Here is a 20,885-nt window from a genome sequence, read left to right as displayed (position 1 = left end):
CTGAGATTAAAAGTCTCTTATGGTTTGTCTCCCTCTCTGGTTTTGTCTTGTTTCATTTTTTCCTCTCTTTCCCTATGATCCTCTGCCTTGTTTCTCAAACTCCACATATCAGTGAGATCATATGATAATAGTCTTTCTCTGATTGACTGATTTTGCTTAGTATAATACCCTCTAGTTCCATCCATGGCATTGCAAACAGCAAGATTTCATTTTTTATAGGTCTGCATAATATTCCATTTTATACACACACACACACACACCACATTTCTTTATCCATTCATCTGTCGATGGACATCTGGGCTCTACTCCATAGTTTGGCTATTGTGGACACTGTGGCTATGAACAATGGGGTGCAGGTGCCCCTCCAGATCACTACATTAAGCAAGGGCAAAAAATGAACTATTGGGACTTCATCAAGATAGAAATCTCTTGCACAGCAAACAGTCAACAAAAGTAAAAGACAACTGACAGAATGGGAGAAGATATTTGCAAATGACACATCAGATAAAGGACTAGTATTCAAAATCTATAAAGAACTTATCAAACTCAACACCCAAAGAACCAATAATCCAATCAAGAAATGGGCAGAAGACATGAACAGACATTTTTGCAAAGAAGACATCCAGATAGCCAATAGACACATGAAAAAGTGCTCCATATCACTTGGCATTAGGAGATACAAATCAAAACCACATTGAGATACCACCTCATACGAGTCAAAATGCTAAAATTAATAAGTAAGGAAACGACTGATGCTGGCAAGGATACAGAGAAAGGGGAACCCTCTTACACTGTTGGTGGGAATGCAAGTTGGTGCAGCCTCTCTGGAAAACAGTATGGAGGTTCCTCAAAAAGTTGAAACAGAGCTAACCTAAGACCCAGCAATCGCAGTACTGAGTATTTACCCCTAAGATACACAAGTAGTGATCTGCTCATTACATTTCTATTGGACAGTGCTAGACTAGACTACCCTAGTCAATTCTACACTTACAGCTTTTGGATTAAGTATATACTGGAGAGGATGGGAAGCCAAAGCAGAAATTCTCCTCAACCAATCAAGAAAAAATATATTTTTTTAAAAGTGCAAAAGTGAAACAAAAGCCTTCCTTAACCACCTCCCCTCACATCTCTTCCAAACTTCAAGTACTTAAGTAGTGTCTCCCACAGTAACAACTTGGTGACTGGTTTGCTCTGTCTTGGCCAACACAGGCGATTTTCCCCTTCTGTTCTCATAACTGGGCCATGTTCATGGATAGTTAACGCTCAAGTTCATGGGAATAAAATTAGAGGCCTGGCTGAAATGGAAACCCTGAACTCCTATCTCCACACAAGCTCGCTCTCAGGACTTTTCCTTAAAAACCCCATAAAGCCAATGTAACTTTAATGCATAGGTCATACTCCCTCCCCGCCAAAGTATGGTGAATACTTTCTCTTCCTTCCTTATTATTCCTCCAGCGTCATGGCATTCTTCATTTCTTCCATTGATACTGAGCCCTTTCCTTGAGCCAGGCACCATGTTGGGCATGGAAAGGAAGGACATGCAGCCCACCCAAGGCAGACATTTAGATAATCATTAGATGGACTATGTTCATGGTAGGAGTGACGCCTACCAGAAGTGGAATTACCAAGGAGATAATCCTTGACTGTTCCTTCCTCCTTTGACTTCCCAAAGGAAGGCAGACAGGAGAGAGAGCATTCAGGGATGGGAGGCGTACATGTGTGTGTATGGAAGCCAACGCCACATGGCACTACAGACAACGAAAGCAGATTGGTCTTTCTTGAGCATAAGAAACAAGGCGTGGGAGGGAAGCAGTGGGAAGGGAGGAGCTGACCGGAAGCCATTAAGCTCCTGTTGATGAGATATAAAGAAGAGAGGAAGATCAGAGAACACTTCAAACACCACCAACAGGTTGTATAAGTTTTCTCCTCCATCCAGAGTGGCTTATGCATTACCAGCAAGTTAAGAAATTCTCATCCTCCCAGGGCTCATTGCAGAACTTGGGAGTTTCTAAGATATTTGTGGCATCATCTTTGTCATTCAACAGCATTTATTGGGTGTCTAGTATGAGCCAGCCACTTACCCACCCTAATAAGGATACAGAACACTGGCTCCTAACTAATGTCCAGAGGTCACGGGCAGTCCTGGGCGTATTAATAACAGGCAAGGCAGGGGTAGTCTGGCAGGGAAGCATAATGTTTTTTTTTTCCTTTCTTACAACTTGGGAATAAAAAACCCATATTTAAAATATTTGGGGGATAGAGATATCCTGCTTCCCAGTCAGGGTGTCCTATTTTCAGCCTTATTTTTCTGTAGTTCATGACTTAAATATGTATTGAAAAATAATATTCATAGGGACGTCAATCCTTAATCATCCTGGTTTAAATTGTTCTCCAGAGTGTTTCTCAGAACAGGTCATTACAATCAAAAGTTAAGAGAATGTTCATTATAGTACATGGTGGAGAAAAGAGACTTAAATTTGGGAAAAGTCCCTTCCCTTCATTTTTAAGAGTAAAGTGGCAACATGGCAAAAACTTAGTGCACTGGAATTCCATTGGATATAGAAAAACATCGATGTTCTGAGATCACTCGTTTGACTATTGTTACATTTTCCATCCTTGCAGTATGACTTAAAAAAACACATTCTTCCATATACTATGGGCGATAATACGCCACGGATCTTACATACACCATGGCTTTAAATAGTACCCATCCAAGAGCCTCACTGTGTCATAAAATCCAATAGTTCATCACCTCCTACTTCTGAACGGCTACCGTTGTCAGGAAAACATTGCCATGGCTCAAGCCCCAAATCAGAAGCCAACCCAAACCTGCCAAGTGGTGGATTCCCGCTGCCCACTGCCCGATGTGCCCCCCAGTCCTCCCTCCGCCGGCTCCCTTCACACGGCATGTGAAAGGCGAGCACGGGGCACCTTTGTCAGCCAGGCAGCTGGGTGACAGTGGGCTGCCAAAGGTTGAAGAAGCGTCTGCGGCGAGAGGACAACTTGCTGAATCCCTGTCTGAAGTTCTGCCAGTCTGGACCCTTTGGGCATCGTTTAATGTCTAGAGCTGCAGGGGCTAGCTTTGAGTTCAAATCTGTATTGTGGAATCTGAACCATCGAAACACCCACTGCCGCAAAAAAAAAAAAAAAAAAAAACCTCTATGAATCTTGTTTAACAAAACAGGAAGAACTTCTGCCAATGGCGGAGAAATAAATTCCTTCTTTCCTGCTGCTTGGACCACAGCATAACGAGGGCGCCCAAGCTCTCTTTGCAGTAATAAAACGGAATGCCCAGGCTTTTTCTTTTGATGTGTTCTAGTTTCAAAGTTGAGAGTTGAGGCCTTTTCATCCTTAATTTATCTTCCCTTGTAAATATGTCTGTACCCCTTCCAATACCTGCAGTCTACACATTTTCAAAATAGAATTCACTCCTTCTCCTATTTCAGTTGTATAACTTTAGGTTATGGGTCAGATTTTCGGCTAAATAAACATACCTCGGGCTACAGCTCTGCAAATACCTCTGGCGGCAAATTAAGTCAAACAAATGTTTTGGTTGGGTGGTGAGGTTGTTTTTTAATAATCTTTCTGATCTGCCTGGAGGTCCGAGGATAGACTAGGTGAACTCCCAAAGGCTTTTCTAACTCGGTGTTTCCTGCCACTTTAATATGCAGTTCTTGAAGTCTGGCGAAGTGACGGGTTTAAACTTTCACCACCAGAGGGTGCTTCTTGTTTGCTTCTAATAATCCTTTCAGGCTCAGATTTGAAAGATTAGGGCCCTGTCACCAGACTCCTCCCAGCAGCAGCCTGCATCACCCAGGAAAGGGTTCCAGAAGCCCTGTGGGGAGCGCTCTACTTCAAGGCACCAGATTTCACTTTGGCTATTATGTGCTTGGAACCCAAACTGAAAAGCTCTGTAGCTCGCACCAACCAAACTGCACAAATACATATATTCACTGTAAACCAAGCAAGGCATGCAAATCATTTTTCATTCTCGTGCTTCTGTTCAGTGTTTACTACATAACAACCATGAACCCGGAACTCTCCCACTCTCTTCACCACACCAAACAATAAAATATCACAAAGTAAAAAGAGAATTTGCTTGGCTATACCGATAATGCTCTTTTCCACGAAGGCAACCTCCTCTTATCAGAAGCACGCACCTCTCCCTCTTCTGCTTACGTGGGATTTCTTGTTTCTCGGGGGAGCATTTTATCAGCTTCAATTTCTCTTAGAGTATTATTTGACTGACTGGGATGTGCATGTGAATTTTCCACCCGATGTTTTCCGGTAGGCACAAAGAAAATAGAGATTTTAACTGGTTTTAAATTTTAAATGGTAAGAAACTCTAATGTGTTTTCATCTGAATGGCAAAGTCAATCATAGATCAGCCAAGTGTTTCTATAAGGTGCCAGATTTTTGGCTGTGTGAGCTGTGAGTGCTCTGTCACAGCTTCTCGACCCTTCGATTACAGCAAGAAAGGAGCCACACAGACTACAGACACCAACGACTAGGTGTGGTTGTGTCCCAAAACACTTGATTTTGAGGAACAGGTGCTGCTGTTTGCTGACTCCTGAAAATTATGCCTCTTAATGTTCACACTGTTCTTACTGATTAAATTCAGAAAAGTTTCTAGTATGTTACAAAGTTGAGAGTTGAGGCCTTTTCATCTTTAATTTATCTTCCCTTGTAAATATGTCTTTTCCCCCTTCATACAGTTTTGACAAAAATGTCACCTAAGTAATCCATTTTAAAGTTCACGGGTCCTTTGGAGGCGTACCATTGGGCTCCCTGTCCAGAGCTTTTAAAATCTGTGCCAAAGGAGTCTTAAGACTTTCACAGTGTGTCATTATGTTTATGTCCTGGGAAGATCTGTTATGGTAAGATATAAAATGAACCAGAAGGATGTGACACTGGCAATTTCTCCCAGAGATCATATGGAAAGCAAACAAAAGACAGAGTTTACCTTCAGACTGATGTGTAGCGAGGGGAGTCTGGGTCTCCTTGGAGTAGGACACGACTTCCCTGGGCAGGAAATCCACTTGGGTAACCTTTGACACACCCAGCCTGTGCAGTCTTCGCCTGTGAGTGACAAAGGACAAAAGCTCAGGGAGGAAGACATTCCTTGCAGAAGAGCGATCAGTAATAACAAACAGGACCAACACAAATCTCAGCCTACAAGTTCTCAATGCAAGTGGCTGGGCCATAAATCAGAACAGGCCTCAGGATGGCATCTGGGGCATGTGGCTTCTTGCCCCACTTTGGTCCTACTTTGTTGGTGATGTCAGGTAGGTCCCTCATGCTGACCCTCACTCTATCTTGGTCTAGCTCAGAGAAGACCCCTTCCATTCGGAGCACATTTGATTTTGCCTGATTTAAATTTATAAAGGGAATTTTCATTGGTAATAGGAAATCTTAGCCTGTTATATGCCATGGACAAAGGAAAAATAATGACTGTCAAGTCAGAAGAAAAGAAAGATGATTTCTGAGTGGAGTAGCATGTTTGCCATGAGAGTAACGAGGGGATCATTCAAGGGGGAGTGGGGCACTTCTCAGTTCTCCAAGATGGAGATAACAGCGACCAGCATGCGAATTTGCTTAAAGATATCGCCATAGCATAGGGGGCGAAGAGGGCGCTGGGCTAAGAGTGATAAAGGTTTGGCTTGAAATTCCCCAACCACTCTGTGACCATGTGAAAACTCATTTCTGAATATTTATGTCACACTTCAGGTCTTTAACATCTGCAGTATCATCTGTCCTTGTGACACCTCTGTGAGGCGGAGGGAAAGATGTTATCACCATTTCCATTACAGATGAGGAAAGGGAAGTGCTGTGTAAGAGACAAGTGCAAGTACATGCAACTCACAAATGGTAGAACCGAGGCCAAAACACTGCTGTCCTGCTCCAGTGCCTTTCCCACCAAGCCAACTCTTCCCTAGGGTTCTTAATGGTGAATTCTGAGCTACTGCAAAAATCTAAAGTGCCTCCCGAGTCACCCAGGAAACCTCCAAATCATGGAGGCAGCAGAGTCTGGTGGCTAAGCATATGGACTCTAGCCCCCTGCTTCCAAGCTGTGTGTGATCTTGAACAAAACACCTAACTGCTCTGTGCCTCAGTTTTGTCATCTATAAAATGGAGAGATTACTAGTACTTGCTATTGGGATTGTATCGGCACTACATGCATAGAATGCATGTACTACATATATATTATGTACACATATGTGCATAATTTACACATATACCTTAAAACAATTTCTGGAACATTAGTTTTCACCAATAGATTTAGTACAAGCATGCGACATATTCTACCATGTTTCTTAAAAATTTCTGGACATAGAGTATGTACGAGTGTCTCTGTGGGAAAGGAGTGAAGGCGAAAACACACAATTCATCAGTTTCTAGAGGGAATCCCAACTACATTCCCTAGCTTTCTAGGACCCATCTCTAGTTATATTATTGTTTCTAATTATTACTAGCAGATGGCACAGACTCATTGTATTTTTGATTCTAGTAGTAATAACAACATGAAAGGTCACGCACATCACAGCTAGAAACGTCCATGTACGATTTCCCAAGCATTCTAGGCAAACGAAATTTTCTTCTTTTCTGTGAGTCACTCACACAACCGAGGGCTAAGATGTGCCCAGAGCAGACCAAACAGACACAGGTTTAGACAACAAGCTTGCTTGGCCCCCTCTGAAGTCTCAACAAGCCCCACACAGGCCTGGGCCTCACGGGCCTCATTCACTCCAAAGTCTGGGCCCCCAAAGAGGGTCACGCTGGGTTCCTGACCCTCTAGGCAACCTCCTCACACAGAATTAGCAGAAAATAAACAGATATGCTAGAAACGAAGTTGCCAAACAAAGTAAAAGTCTCAAGGTTTCAAAGTGGGAAATTCAGGTTTTAGTTGAACATCAGAGAAGAACACTTTCTTTGCTGAAATGGGTCTTTCTTGAAGCAATTGGAAAACAAAGCATGAGTAGACACCGCAGGATGGGTGGGGTGCTGCCTTTCCTGCTGTTTCATAGCCCAGAGCAGCTTCCTGAAGGCCCGCGAGGACAGGCTGCCTCACTCAAGGAAGGAGATGGCAGAGAGACATGTGCACATATCCAACACAGGTGTACTGAGAAAATAGAACAGTTAAAGGAAACGGTGTACACCGTTTCAGTTCTTTTACAAAAAGATTTTACTTATAAGAAGGTATGGTTCAGAGGAGGAGGGAGAGGATCTCCAGCAGACTCCATGCTGAACGCAGAGCCCCATGCGGGGCTCCATTCCACGACCCCAAGGTCATGACCTGAGGCGAAACCAAGAGTCAGACCCTTAACTCACTGAGCCCCCCAGGTGCCCCACTGATCCCACCATTTCCATTGGGGTCACCGCTGGTATAAAGAGATCACCCCGGATCCTAGACTTCTATGGGCATCTGTGCAAGGCACTAGAAGTTACCCACACCTGCAGGCAGGGATTCCAGGGCTTCTAACTAACAGGAGGGAAGCCGTAGGCCTATCTTGTTGGATAACCAGCAGCAGGCACTGGAAATAGGCAGCAGACATGTAACTTGATAATCTACCACGGCAAATCAAAAGCAACTGGTAAGACAGTACAGCATAAGGGTTAAGTCATGTACTCATTGAGAAACGAATTTCAGTTCAAATCTGTGCTTGGCCACTTACCAGCTAAACGGCCAATGCAAGCTTTGGACAAGTGACAAACTTGTTGAGCCTCAAGCTTCTTATCTATAAAATGGGTATATATCACTGGGTGGCTGTGAAGAGTGAATGAAGCTAAAACTTGTCAAAGCACTTACTTTTGAGCCTGGCACATAGTAAGCAGCTCCTGGCTTAAGTGTCTCTACTCTCAATTTATCTTTTTGGTTGATTATCATAATGCTTACATTTGTTTTAAAAAATCAGAGAAGGTAGATTTATTAATGCTCTACGTAAAAGACTTTTTAAGATAGAAGCTTTGGGGGGCAACTGGGTGGCTCAGTGGATTAAGCCTCTGCCTTCAGCTCAGGTCATGATCTCAAGGTCTTGGGATTGAGCCCCATGCCCAGCTCTTTGCTCAGCAGGGAGCTTGCTTCCCTCTCTGCCTGCCTCTCTGCCTACTTGTGATCTCTCTCTCTCTGTGTAAAAAAAAAAAAAAAAAAAAAAAAGTTTTGGAGTTTTCCTCTGTCAATGAGACCTAAGAATCACACTACTAATTTCTTGTATGGGCACATGTGTAGTTTTTGCTGGTTGGAAGAGTATTTTCTTTTCCTTTAACTGAAAGCACTTTTACTGTGAAACTTCTTTGCTTTCAAAACTTATCTTGTATAAGTGAGCTTTTCTTACTAAACAAAATATTTTACTTTCTCAATAGTTATTGAAAAGTTTCAACCAGTCCCTCACTGACCCTGTGTTTGACAGCTCAGGGTCCCAACTCCACCCAAGCCATCAAAAAGAACTAAAAGCCTAGTTGTGATCACGTGATCCTCCCAATGTGTCCATCAGTGGATACATCGATAATAAACTTGTGGATGATTTGGTCTCAAATTTTAAAGCAATCCCTTATAACACTTCTTGCAGTAATCTTGACAGATTACTGTATCTTTCCATGCAGTCTCTGGATTGATTAAGCTGCCTTTGTAACAGATGCTTTTATTCTTTGTGGCTATTTTGCTGTTGCTTTAGTAACTATGTAGTTATAATGCATATAAAGAATTTTCATATATATATCTTATTTTATTCTCATTATAATTTTACATCATATTCCAATTTTACACCTGAGAAAATTGAGGTTCAGTGATGTGAAGTCATTTGCTCAAAATAACAAAAGTAGTGAGTGACCAACTCAGGCCTTGGCTCCATCAGACTCCAAGTCCAAGGATTATGTTCTTAGAAACTGTTCTCTGTTGACCTTGTTCTCCTCTTTTTCCTTGTGCCTGACGAGCATCGCCTTAGTGAGGTGCATTCTTAAAACCTAACAGAGTGGAGGGCCAAGCACCTGTGTTCATTTCATAAGCATGAAAGAGGATTCCTGAGTCGTGGCCAGGCCTCAAGTATCAGAACATAAAAGAAGGATAGTGTTTGCCTGGTGAGAACCATGCAGTTGTTCCCAGTCCTAGCTGGTTCAGAAAGGCTGGCCAGGAGGTGGCACCCTTCCACAGCAAAGACCTTCCTCTTCAGTGTGCTCTCTGAGTCCTCAATTCTGAGTCTGCCCTGAATACATCTTAGGGCCTGTACGTCAGGGGATCCAGAATCCATCCACTTGTACAACCCTGTGATCTAGGACTTCCTCAACTTCCCCTTTTGCAGAAAAGTATTTCTACAATTTTATCAGCTGACAAGATTGTTCTAAACTATGTTTAAGAGATAACGTAGTCAGTATTTATTTTCTCTAAAAGTCTGAACTTTGAGGGTGCCTGGGTGGCTCAGTCATTAAGTCTGCCTTTGACTTAGGTCATGATCCCAGGGTCCTGGGATTGAGCCCCACATCAGGCTCCCTGCTCAGCAGGAAGCCTGCTTTTCCCTCTCCCACACCCCCTGCTTGTGTTCCCTCTCTTGCTGTATCTCTGTCAAATAAATAAATAAAATCTTTTTTAAAAAAGTATGAACTTTGAGCATCATATTTATTTTTAGTCAAGACTTACCAGTTCATAATTCTTTATTACAAGGATGCAAATTAAACTGCTTAGCAAAAGAGGGGGGAGAAAATACCCACTGTACCACTCATGCTACTTTGATTCCTTTTCCGTCTAAGTAGGCTACCAATTCCATACTGACTCTTTGGTCCTGACTCTGGGATAGCTCTCCTGCCCACCCAGCACCCCTCCTGCAGAGCTCCTCATCTTACCACTGTGGGGCAGCTATGTCCACCACAGCCCCTTTCTGGCCAGGGCGGTCACCTCTTCCCATGTCTCACAAGGATGCAAACTTACTCATTCCTTATTGATTCAGCTCTGCATCTTGGTCCTCAGTTCAGTTTCAGGTACAGAGCAGGCACTAAATAAATGTGTGAGGAAGGGAGATAAGACTAGAAGGAAAAGGAAGAAGGCATCATGTACGTACCTTGAGCCTCTAACTGTTAAATGCCATGGCAGATGTGGCGTATTATTAAATGATACCCTATATTTTTCACTTCAATAATTTATTCCAAAATAAGAGGTTTTAATAGAACTTTAAATGTACTGAATTAAACATGTATCATATTCTAAATTGCCATAAGAAAGCAATTCAATGTCACTTAAGAAGTACAATAAGGCCTCTTATATTTGGATTCACCATGACCACGTCTAAGAAATCTAGAGAGAACCTGGATGGGAGAAGTCCCAGAGCAGTGGATCCCAAAGTGTGGTCCCTGACCAGCAGCCGCAGAACCGCATGGGAACAGGTTAGAATGCAAATTCACAGGCCCCACCTGAACTCCGCAGAACAGAATCTCTGGGATCAGGGTCCAGTGATTCTGATGCTCACTAAAGCCTGAGTACCACTGAGTTAGAAATACTGGGCAACGTGTGGGAACAGAGACTGCACTACTTAGCCAGATTGACCTGGGGCTCCCCAACCCATAGCCAAATCCTAGCGGCTAAGGCCTTAGTTTAATTGAAAAGGGAGGATGCCCCCGCATCGTACCGCTGTACCGTCTCCACTGAACTCATAAAGGAACCCGACGATATCAGAGAACGGGCTTCAGACAGACAAAGCTTTAAGTGAGATGGCTGCCGTAAGAACTTCACAGATACCGTCAGCTAATTCTTAAAGGTCTGTTTATATCAGAGTGCATGATTCATTTTGTAATTCATCATCAATATTAGGAAGTAAAGCTGCAAGACAGAGCATGACAGGAGTAAGATTTTTCTTTCCACTAATGTCACAATGCAAACACCTGTACGAAGACACAGAAAAGCCAGAGTAAAAGTATATTTCAGGTGCCTAAGCAGGTCTACAAAGTTACAAATTGTGAATCACAAAGGGCTCTTAATCATAATCTCAGAGTGTCCGGTGGCTGCACATCATACAGCTAGATGAGAGACCGATTCGATCCAGCGGCAGGAGAGGAGTGACTGTGGATAAGGTAGCAGTCGGGAGCCTAAGCTGGTAAAAAGCCAGTTTGTGGCCTCAAAAGCCAGGAAACCAAAAAGGGTCACTGCGATAATGGGAAGTCTGGAGCAGGGAAGAGACTTGGACTCATGCAGGTCAAATCAGGAGCAGATCTTCTCAGAGACAAGGAGTTATTGAGCCAGATGCCAGAGTGGGTCAGGGCTAAGGAATAAAGGAATGTCTTCACTGGACCCACACTCAGTCCTGCTGGGTTTTGTTCTTGCTTATTTGCATGTGAGTATTTCATCCCATGATACATTAATGGTGTTGCCAAAGAATTTTTCTAGTGCTGCTTCTAAAATTCTTCGAGGTTTCTCTCAAAGAAGATTCCTTAAGATGGCAAGAATGGTAATGGTTCCATGTTCTTCCTTGTCCAAACAGCTTACGTGGGTATGTACAGTGTCTTTGACAACTGGCAAAGGAACTGCTTCAGCCACCAACATTATCAGCAACCACAAACAATTTTGGAAGCATGGCAATATGCCAGATTCTAACATTACAGGCAGAAAAAAGAAGTTGAACATATACATCAAAAGGCAAATAGGAATGAAAGGTAGAAAATAATAAGAGTCAATATGAGTAATTCATACAATAAGTGGAACAGGGTAGTGTAAAGGGCAGATTACTATGTGTTTCAATAAATGAAGGAAGTTTCACTGCAATTGAAAGGTCTGAGGTGAGTCTTGAAGGACAGGCAGGAGCTGGTCCAGTGCAAAGACTTGGTGACCGAATTCACATTTTGTACCGGAGAGACTAGGTTTTCAGAAGAGAAGTTTTAAACTGAAGAGCAATAGGTCAATTTTAGGGAGGTATATTGAGACCAGACTCTTAGAGCTTAAAATCTTCAGTTAAAGAACTTGAACTTCATGCTGTGGATAATAGGAAATTACTGACAGTCACTGTTAATAGAAACTGACAGCTGCAAAGGAATATTAGTATATCAACCACATGAAGAATGGTGTCTAAATGTCTCTAACAAGTGAGGGACCAGAGACTATGTGTGGGACCTTAGAAGCTGAGTATACGGGAACTGACAAAGGATCTACAAACAAAGGGTGGATGGATTCAGTAACCAGAGAATCCAGGCAAGCATTAATTCATAGGAGGCAAACAGAGACATGGTTACTGGATTTGCGATTGATGGTCTAACAAATGTAGACTTGGTCCAAGGTGGTGATGGCCCTGGGAACAGAAAGGACATCCTGTAGTTTGGTGACTCCGGAAAAGGATAAAGGGTAGATCTTAGCAGTTTATGAAGGGTGCAGGAAAAGGAATCGATTGGTGATTCTTTCAAGCCCTCATTAAGGGAGGAAAAGTGAGTGATGTGACTCTAAGACACAGGGGAATCCAGAGAAAGACAGGCTTTGGGGTTAAAGATGAGTACCTCAGTGGATGAGCCTGTGGTGAAGGGTTCTCCAATTCTATGTGATCTAAGACAAGACAGAAAATATGGCCATTGGAGCCACCCAATGAGAGCCCATATGAGAAAATGCTGCATCCATAGAAGGAGTAGAGGGAGCCAAGGGCACAAAAACTCATGCAATATGGAAGAGGTTGAAACAACGGTAAAGGTTAATTTGTTCTCCAAACACTACACTGTCGCAGTTAGGTGTCAAGGTGTGACATCTCGAGGACTGATACCTACGGTTGGGAAGGGGACACCACATAGAGGAAAGGTGACAATGGGGCATCACCCAATGGAAGTGAACCTGGCCTTGAAGCTTCTCCCCACACTCTGTTTATCACCTGGGTTCCGAGTGGGTGTTTTCCCCCAAGGACTGGGAAGCAACCTGAGGGCTGATCTTCTCTGATTACTTCAAAAAAGAGGAGTTTCCATTTTCTGTGTTCGCATTTTAAAAAATCATCTGAGGAGGTATTTATTTCGTTTCTATGATATTTACTTCTTACTGTGCAGAGATATTAGTTTGGCAGCTGAAGTATTTTTCCTGAACAGAAGCAAATGTCAAGTCTGGCTCAGTCAACAGGCACAGCCAAAGGGTTTGCCTTGAATTTCATACCACGAGTAAATCCTGCAAATTTCCGGGAGGAGAGAGAAGTCAGAATGGTCCTGGTTATAGTCTGAGCTTGTCTGGACCAGGAAGTTGAAAGCTTAGAATTATAAGGACAGAAGGCACAGAAGTGTGTTTTCTCTAATATTACGTAAAAAGTTAAATAATGATAAAATCTTGATAGAAAAGGCCTTTTATTGATTCCATATTCATGAGCAGGCCGCTGTTGCAATATCAAGCTATAAAATTATACAATACTTTAAGTCCCTTAGTACCAAAGTATAAGCACACACTCTTGCCAACTGGCTATATTCACTTTTCTGAAGTGGAATAAAAAAAGAATATAGTTTTATGAAAATCCTGCTGCTACTGTGAAACAGAAACTATCTTCTAACTGCTAACTCAAGGTTCTTGAGAACATAGAACAAAGTCTGGCAGATAGCAGGCAGCTTCCCAAGAAAGGTTTGAGGACTGGCTAAACGAGTCGCATAGGAAGGAAGGAAGTAAAGCACTTCTCCCGCTCTTGTGACGAAATTGTAACTGGGTCTGTTAAATCGAATTTATAAAGGTTTTTCATGGATCAAAATTTATTCTCTATTTAGAGATTCTGAAATACTTTTTACCATTACCCTTTGATACACACACACACGCACATTATAAGCTACTGTTCTATCTCTCCATTTCTGTAGAAAGTGTGATTGGGTGTTATTAAAAAGGCAGAAACTACGATGTGGAGGAAATATAATTGTGAGGGGTCAATAAAATCAGAAGGCACCAAACAGTCCTGTATGTTATTGGGTTTAAGTTTTGAGTGAAGGGCCACAAAATACCATTTGCTCATTGATGTCTATTCATCATGGAGCATCTTTGCTTCCGTCCTAGCCCCACACCCTTTATGCTGACTCAGCACATCTCCTTAAAGACTGACAATCTCACGGTGCCATTTGTACTTAAGTTTTCCTCATAAAACAACAGAAATATTTGAGATATAATCCCTTTTTCAAATTTCTCTATTGGAACCCCAAATTTCACTTCCCAGCCTATTCAGACTTTTTTTTCTCCTATTCTGTGACCTTTTACTCTTTTTATCCTCTCATTTCATTCTCTATTTCTATCATCTTCAATTCACTTGATTTATCATAATAGCCTAAGAGAGTAAAGCATTTTGGGTGCTGTCATAAGTATTTGCCTGGTTAAAAGCAAATCAAACAAACAAACAAAAAAATCAAAAAGCAAAAGAATAAAAAAACACCAGAGTCAAACTTACATTCTCATTTTATTCATAATTTTCTTGAGGCTTTTTTTTCTGAATGCCTTATCATCTCTCTTATCTCTCTACATTGCCATTTGCTTACTGATCTAGTAAACATACAAGATATTATACAAATCAGAATCAAGTGACATAATATTTGTGCTTTTAATGAAGTTGGAGTAATAGAAACCAGATTTACTCTCCACCTGAAACAACCAAAAAAGGGGGGGGCAGCAATTTAAATGAAACAACAGTTTGTAAGATACTGAAGGTCAGGCAACAAAGAAATGTGATGTACAAGAGAGGGGAAACAGAAGATGATTCTGGTAAATGCCCAACTTACTGCATTGAGAGAATTCTCAGGCCATGATGCAGGGAAGAAATCCACATGAAATCTACCAGGCTCCCTAGGTTCAGGAGATGGAGCAGAGAGTCTAGGGAGACCAAAGAGGCTAGAATTGACAGGACAAAATAATAGAAAGTTAAACTGCACAAAGAGAAAACTCCGAAGATCTTCTTAGGGTTGCCTTTGAGGGATTCAGCTTAGTACTGACTCAGCGCAAGTGTGTGAGGAAACTATCTGAGGCCAAGGAAAGAACTATCTGAAAAAATCAAAGGTAAGAGTTCTGGGCACTCACACAGGAACAGGATTATTACCTGTTCCCTCCCACTCGGCTAGAAAACAAGATTTAGGGGCCATTGTGTAGAACCTGCATTAAGTGTCTTGCCTCAACAGCAGGAACTAATTAGCCCTAGACTGAGCCCTGCTCCAGTCCCAACTAACAAATCTTGAAGGAAAGACTTTAATGGATCAAACCATTGTCAAGTGAATTAATTGTGCCTCAGAACAAATCTCAAGAAGATTTATAGAAATTCAAATACATTCAATACCTAACAATATTCACAATGTCTGACATCAACCAAAGATAAACAGACCTGCAAAGAAGCAGGGGAAAAAAGGACTATAATGAAAAGATATAAGTCAGTCAACTGAAACTGACCCAGAACTAATACAAATGATGGGCTAACAAGCAAGGCTATCAAAGCAGTTACTAAAACTGTATTTCAAGTATTAAAAAGTTAAGTAGAAACATGTAAGTTTTTCTTTAAAAATCCCAAATTGAACTTCTAGAGTTGAAAATCACAATGTATGAAATTAAAAATTCACTGAATAGTTTTGATGGAATACTAAATATTGCAAAACAGAAGAGTAGTGAACACACACACACATACACACACACAAAACAAGGGAAACTATCCAAAATAAAACACAGATAGAAAAGAAAAATAAGTACAGAATAATCTAACTGTGGGAAAATTTCAAGTTCTGTAATGTACATGTGATTTGAGTTCCCAGAAGAGCAGCAGGAAGAGAAAAAAAAAAATTGAATATTTGACCATCTAATGGTCGGGTTTTTCTAGATTTGTTGAAAACTGTACACCAAATGATCCAAAGAATCTCAGTAATATAAAGTAAGTCTGAACAAATTAAAAGGACACCAATAATACAAAATATGTTCTCAGGGCACCTGGTGGCTCAGTAGGTTAAGAAGCTGACTCTTGATTTTTGTTCAGGTCACAATCTCAGGACCGTGAGATCGAGCCCTATGTCAGGCTCTGGGTTCAGCACAGAGTCTGCCTCTCTCCTTCTCTCCCTCTCCCTACCCCTCTCCTGCCTCCTCTCTCAAATAAGTAAACAAATAACTCTTTTTAAAAATATGTTCTCTAACCACAGTCAAATTGAATTAATCAGTAACAGAAAGATCTATAGAAAGTCCCCAAATAGGTGGAAACTAAATAACGTACTTTTTTTTTTTTAAAGATTTTATTTATTTATTTGAGAGAGAATGAGTGAGAGAGAGCATGAGAGAGGAGAAGGTCAGAGGGAGAAGCAGACTCCCCACGGAGCTGGGAGCCTGATGCGGGACTCGATCCTGGAAGTCTGGAATCATGACCTGAGCCGAAGGCAGTTGCTCAACCAACTGAGCCACCCAGGCACCCCCTAAATAACGTACTTTTAAATAACTCATCAGTTGAAGACAAAATAAAAAGGAAAACTGGAAAGTATTTTGAACTAAATTAAAATGACAAAAATATACCAAAATTTGCAAGATGCCACTAAGTAGTACTTATGAGTAATTTTTTAGCCCTACCCACCTATATTAGAAATGAAGAAAGATCTCAAGTCAATGACCTCTGCTTCCACTTTAAGAAACTTAAGAAGGAAAACCATATTAAATATAAAGTAAGCAGAAGAAATAATATCAGAATAGGAATCAGTGAAATAGAAAATAGAAAAATAGAGAAAATCAATGAAACCAAATGCTGGTCCTTTAAGAAGATCAATAAAATTGATAAATCTCTACCATACCAGAAAAAAGGACATAAGATAAAATTTGCCAATATCAAGAATGAGAGAGGTGACAATATCTATAGATTCAGCAGATATTTAAAAGATAATAAAGGAATACAAACACAGTTTTAGGTCAATAATTTTGCCAATGGAGATAAAACGGACATATTACTTCAAAGACACAAACTGCCAAAGCTCACTCAGAAAACTACAGATCACTTCAATAGGTCCATACTATTAAAGTTACTGAATTTGTATTTTTAAATTTCCCCCCACGATAAAACTCCAAACTCAAATGCTTTCATAAGAAATTGTATTCCACCATCTATTTAAGAAATCCCTGAATATTGAATTTATGTCACCAAAAGCATGATCCATAAAAGAACGGATTTGTAAATTGGAATTTGTCAAAATTAAACAGGTTTGTTTTCTTAGAGACACAGTTAAGAGAATGAAAAAGATAAGCCACAAATGCAGAGAAATATTTACAAACTATTTATCAGATAAAGGTTTGTATCCCAAAGTATGTAAAGAAGTGATGTATTGTATATTGGTTAATTGAATTTAAATGAAGAAAAAATAAATTAAAAAATATGTAAAGAACTCCCAAAATTCTAAAATGAGAAAACAAATAAACAATAAGGGCAAAAGATTTAAGCAGACATTTCATCAGAGAAGATATTCAAGTGGCAAAGAAACACATAAAGAGATATTCAACACTATTAGTCACTGGGGAAATGCAAATTAAAACCACAATGAGATACTACTACACTCCTTTAATAGTGGTTAACAAAACAATAATTTAAAAAAAAAATCCAAATCAAGTGTCATCAAGAATGGGGAGGGACTGAGGATCTCATGCGCTGCTGGTAAGAATGTGTAGCACTAAAACCACTCTGAAAATACCTTGACCATCTCTTAAGTTAAATGTACATCCACTGTATGATTCAGCCATTCAATCTGGTGATATTTGCCCAAAAGAATGGAAAGTGTATGTCTATAAAATGACTTGTACATGAAGGTTCATCCGTTTTACTTGTAATGGACAGAAAACCTGGCAACAACCCAAACACATATCAAAAAGTGGCTGGATGGGGTGCCTGGGTAGCTCAGTGGGTTAAGCCACTGCCTTCGGCTCAGGTCATGATTTCAGGGTCCTGGGATCGAGTCCTGCATCGGGCTCTCTGCTCAGCAGAGAGCCTGCTTCCCTTCCTCTCTCTCTGCCTGCCTCTCTGCCTACTTGTGATCTCTCTTTGTCAAATAAATAAATAAAATCTTAAAAAAAAAAAAAGTGTCCGGATGAACAAACTGGCCTCTCCATATGATGGACCACTCAGCAGAACAGGCATGAACTACTGATACACACCTCACATGAATGAACCTCAAAATAGCTATTGAGTGACAGAAGTCAGTCAGAAGCATACCTACCACATGGTTTCATTTATTCTATATTCCAGGAAATGTAAATGAAAGTATAGTGACAGAAAGCAGATCAACTGTTTTGGGGGATGGGGAGAAGCAGTGTGAGGATAACAAAGGGGTATGTGGAAACTTATAGGGATAATGCATATGTTTATTATCTTGGTCATGGTGATGGTTTCATAGATGTGCATACATGTTACTTCAACTTGAATACTTTAAATGTGTGTGGTTATTTTTTGGTCAATTATACTACAATAAAGCTGTTTTTTTAAATGTCCACTATATTTAAATTAAAAGAGGAATCTGGTGACAGATGAAGCTCTGGGCTATGATCAACCCCATGCCAAGGATCAAGAAGAGGAAATAAAATTATCTCTAGAAAAATCTTGTTGCCTGAAGTATAGCTTATCCAACTGTGTATGAGGGGAAGGCTTCCCTGCACATAAGGACTATCAGAAATGGGAAATTTTCATTGATTGGTATTTAAAATTATAATCTGACTAAAATAATCTCCTCTCTGCATGTTCTTTACAAGTTCTCCACCATTGACCAGTCCGTGGTTGAGAAAATCTCATCTCTCCTCTCTCTTTGACTCTCTGGGCCTGATCTTAAGTAAAATGTGGCAGGCAAGGTGGGAGCCACAGATATGCCATCTCCCCAGAATAAGTCACAAGTTTTAATCTGCATAGTCAACTGAATTTTTGCTTGGAAAACACATCTAAATGGGAAAGTTCCCAACTGTTCCACATCAGCTAGTGTAATTTAGCAAGGCCACAATCTGTCTAAAAATCTGTTAAGTGCATAGGCTAGAGTCTCTGCCAGTTCCAGCATCCATTTTTTAAAAACACAATGAAATACTGAAGGACTGCACTCTGAAATTCCTCTGAATTGTAACACACTATATGTTCATATTCCTTTGCTTGATTTAAGCCATATTTCTTGGTTATTCAAATAATAAAAATTGAAACATGATATACAATGACCTCCAAGAACTAAATAGCCAAGAATTTAGTGATGTTGGAAGAGTGCTCTCAGTTACCTGAAGCGTTAGAGCATTTCCTTGGTTTAGCAGTGTTGTGAGTCTGCTGAGAACTCTCACATACACAAAGGGCCAGGGACAGATGACATTTCACCTGACACCCAGACAGTCCTCCAACCTCGTGTCCACCTATAGTAGGCATGGACACTGATAGAAACCCACAGATAATGTGCCCAGGAATCTCAGGAAATCAAAATAAATGAAAACTAAATAAACAAATAAAGACCCACTTTGAGATGCATTGGCTTAAATATAGAAAGAAGAAAAATGATACTCTTGTAAAACACTGTAATAAAATGTGCTCGTCACATTCGGAGGTACCCGGTGGCATACTGGCAAATGTCTCTTAACGGCTGCGAAAACAAGGGAGTGTGCCCCTGGTTTGTGACATTTGCCAGTTGTTACGGTGTAACTACTCCCACCATGGCTGATTTCACTGAATGCAAAGTTGGGAAGAGACACAAACGAACCGGATCTCCTGAGCTTGAGCATGAGCTGGTACAAATGCCCAACTGCAAAGGTATTATGCACCCCGACAGCTAACTTCCATCTTACAAGAGAAGTAAACTCCTTTTCTAAGACAGACTTTTGTGTTTTATTCTTTGGGGAAAAATTTTCCATTCTGGAGCTATCTTTTAACCTGGGACGGTATATTTCCTTCAGGGGGAAAAAAAATCTTTTTTAATATAGAAGACCTCATCCATCATAGAATATTTGCAACTTCTTAATACTGAGAAATGCAACAAATCTGCTTTTTCTTTAAACAGGAACCTTTACGTGTTCAAACTTATTTAAAATTAAATGCTTATTGTGAGTCCCCAAAAAAGTGAAAAGAAAACGAAACAAACAAAGACAGGACATTTTAATACCAATTTTAAACAAAAATTAACCCAAGGCAACTTGTTAGTAGAGGGGAAGGATGATTAGGATCTAGTCAAGTGTAGCTCCCACCACAGAACGCACATGCCCCAGCTTGAAGCCGAGGTGTGGGTGTATGTTTGTATCTTGGTTTCAGGGAAGTAACATTTTGCGATAATAGGAATTTAGAAAGAGAAATCAAAAGCCACTTTTTGTGGTGTTTTCCACAAAGAGAGACTTTCTTCAAGGTTTCACATTATACGGAAACTAATGGAAGGAAATAAACTTCTCCAACTGGAAGCTCAACAGAAGGGGGGAAAACCTGGGAAACGACAGCTCCAGCATTTCAACACAAGTGTCGCAAAGAAATAATAAAAGGAGTAACAAAAGAGCAGACATATACCCAAGTTCTGAGTCTGACTGCAGCTGGAGCACTGAGGGGTCTGTGTCCCACTGCAGGGTCCTAATCGTGCAGCACAAAGGAAAAAGAACACAGAGAATTAACAAAAGGGGAGGAAAACAAACCAAACCAAACCATGTCATTCATCAAGGCGATGGCATATACAGTACATACATAGAACATCTCCCCACTCCCCCCGCCCCTCCATCCCCAGGTGCAAGGATGACCCCATGAATATCAAGTGACAAAAGAAAGCGAGGAATTGTCCTTCCCTTTGAATGTCTGTTTGGTACCGGAAGCTGTGAGTGTTTTCACGGAGGGAAGCCCAAAGCTAACTACTCAAACTCTACATACCTCCTCACCCTTTGTTGTTGTTGTTTTGTTTTGTTCTGTTTTCTACTCAAGCTGAACTGATTTGAGCATGCAAGCTGGTTCATGTTTCTCGGATACCCCAGAGCCCATCCACACCTG

General features: G+C 40.9%; 1 protein-coding gene across 1 annotated transcript in view; it reads right to left on the bottom strand.

The window, feature by feature from the left end:
- Positions 1-20,885, bottom strand: part of DYNC1I1 (dynein cytoplasmic 1 intermediate chain 1) — a 266,491-nt gene that overhangs the window by 220,842 nt on the left and 24,764 nt on the right. The window contains 2 exon segments of the mRNA XM_013064191.2: positions 4,964-5,079; positions 20,418-20,477. Coding sequence (XP_012919645.2) covers positions 4,964-5,079; positions 20,418-20,477 — 176 coding nt within the window.

The sequence above is a fragment of the Mustela putorius genome, unplaced genomic scaffold (genome assembly GCF_011764305.1).
Source record: "Mustela putorius furo isolate JIRA1106 unplaced genomic scaffold, ASM1176430v1.1 tig00003845_pilon_pilon_pilon, whole genome shotgun sequence".
Taxonomy (NCBI): Eukaryota; Metazoa; Chordata; class Mammalia; order Carnivora; family Mustelidae; genus Mustela; species Mustela putorius.
This window is presented reverse-complemented; position numbering and strand designations above follow the sequence as displayed.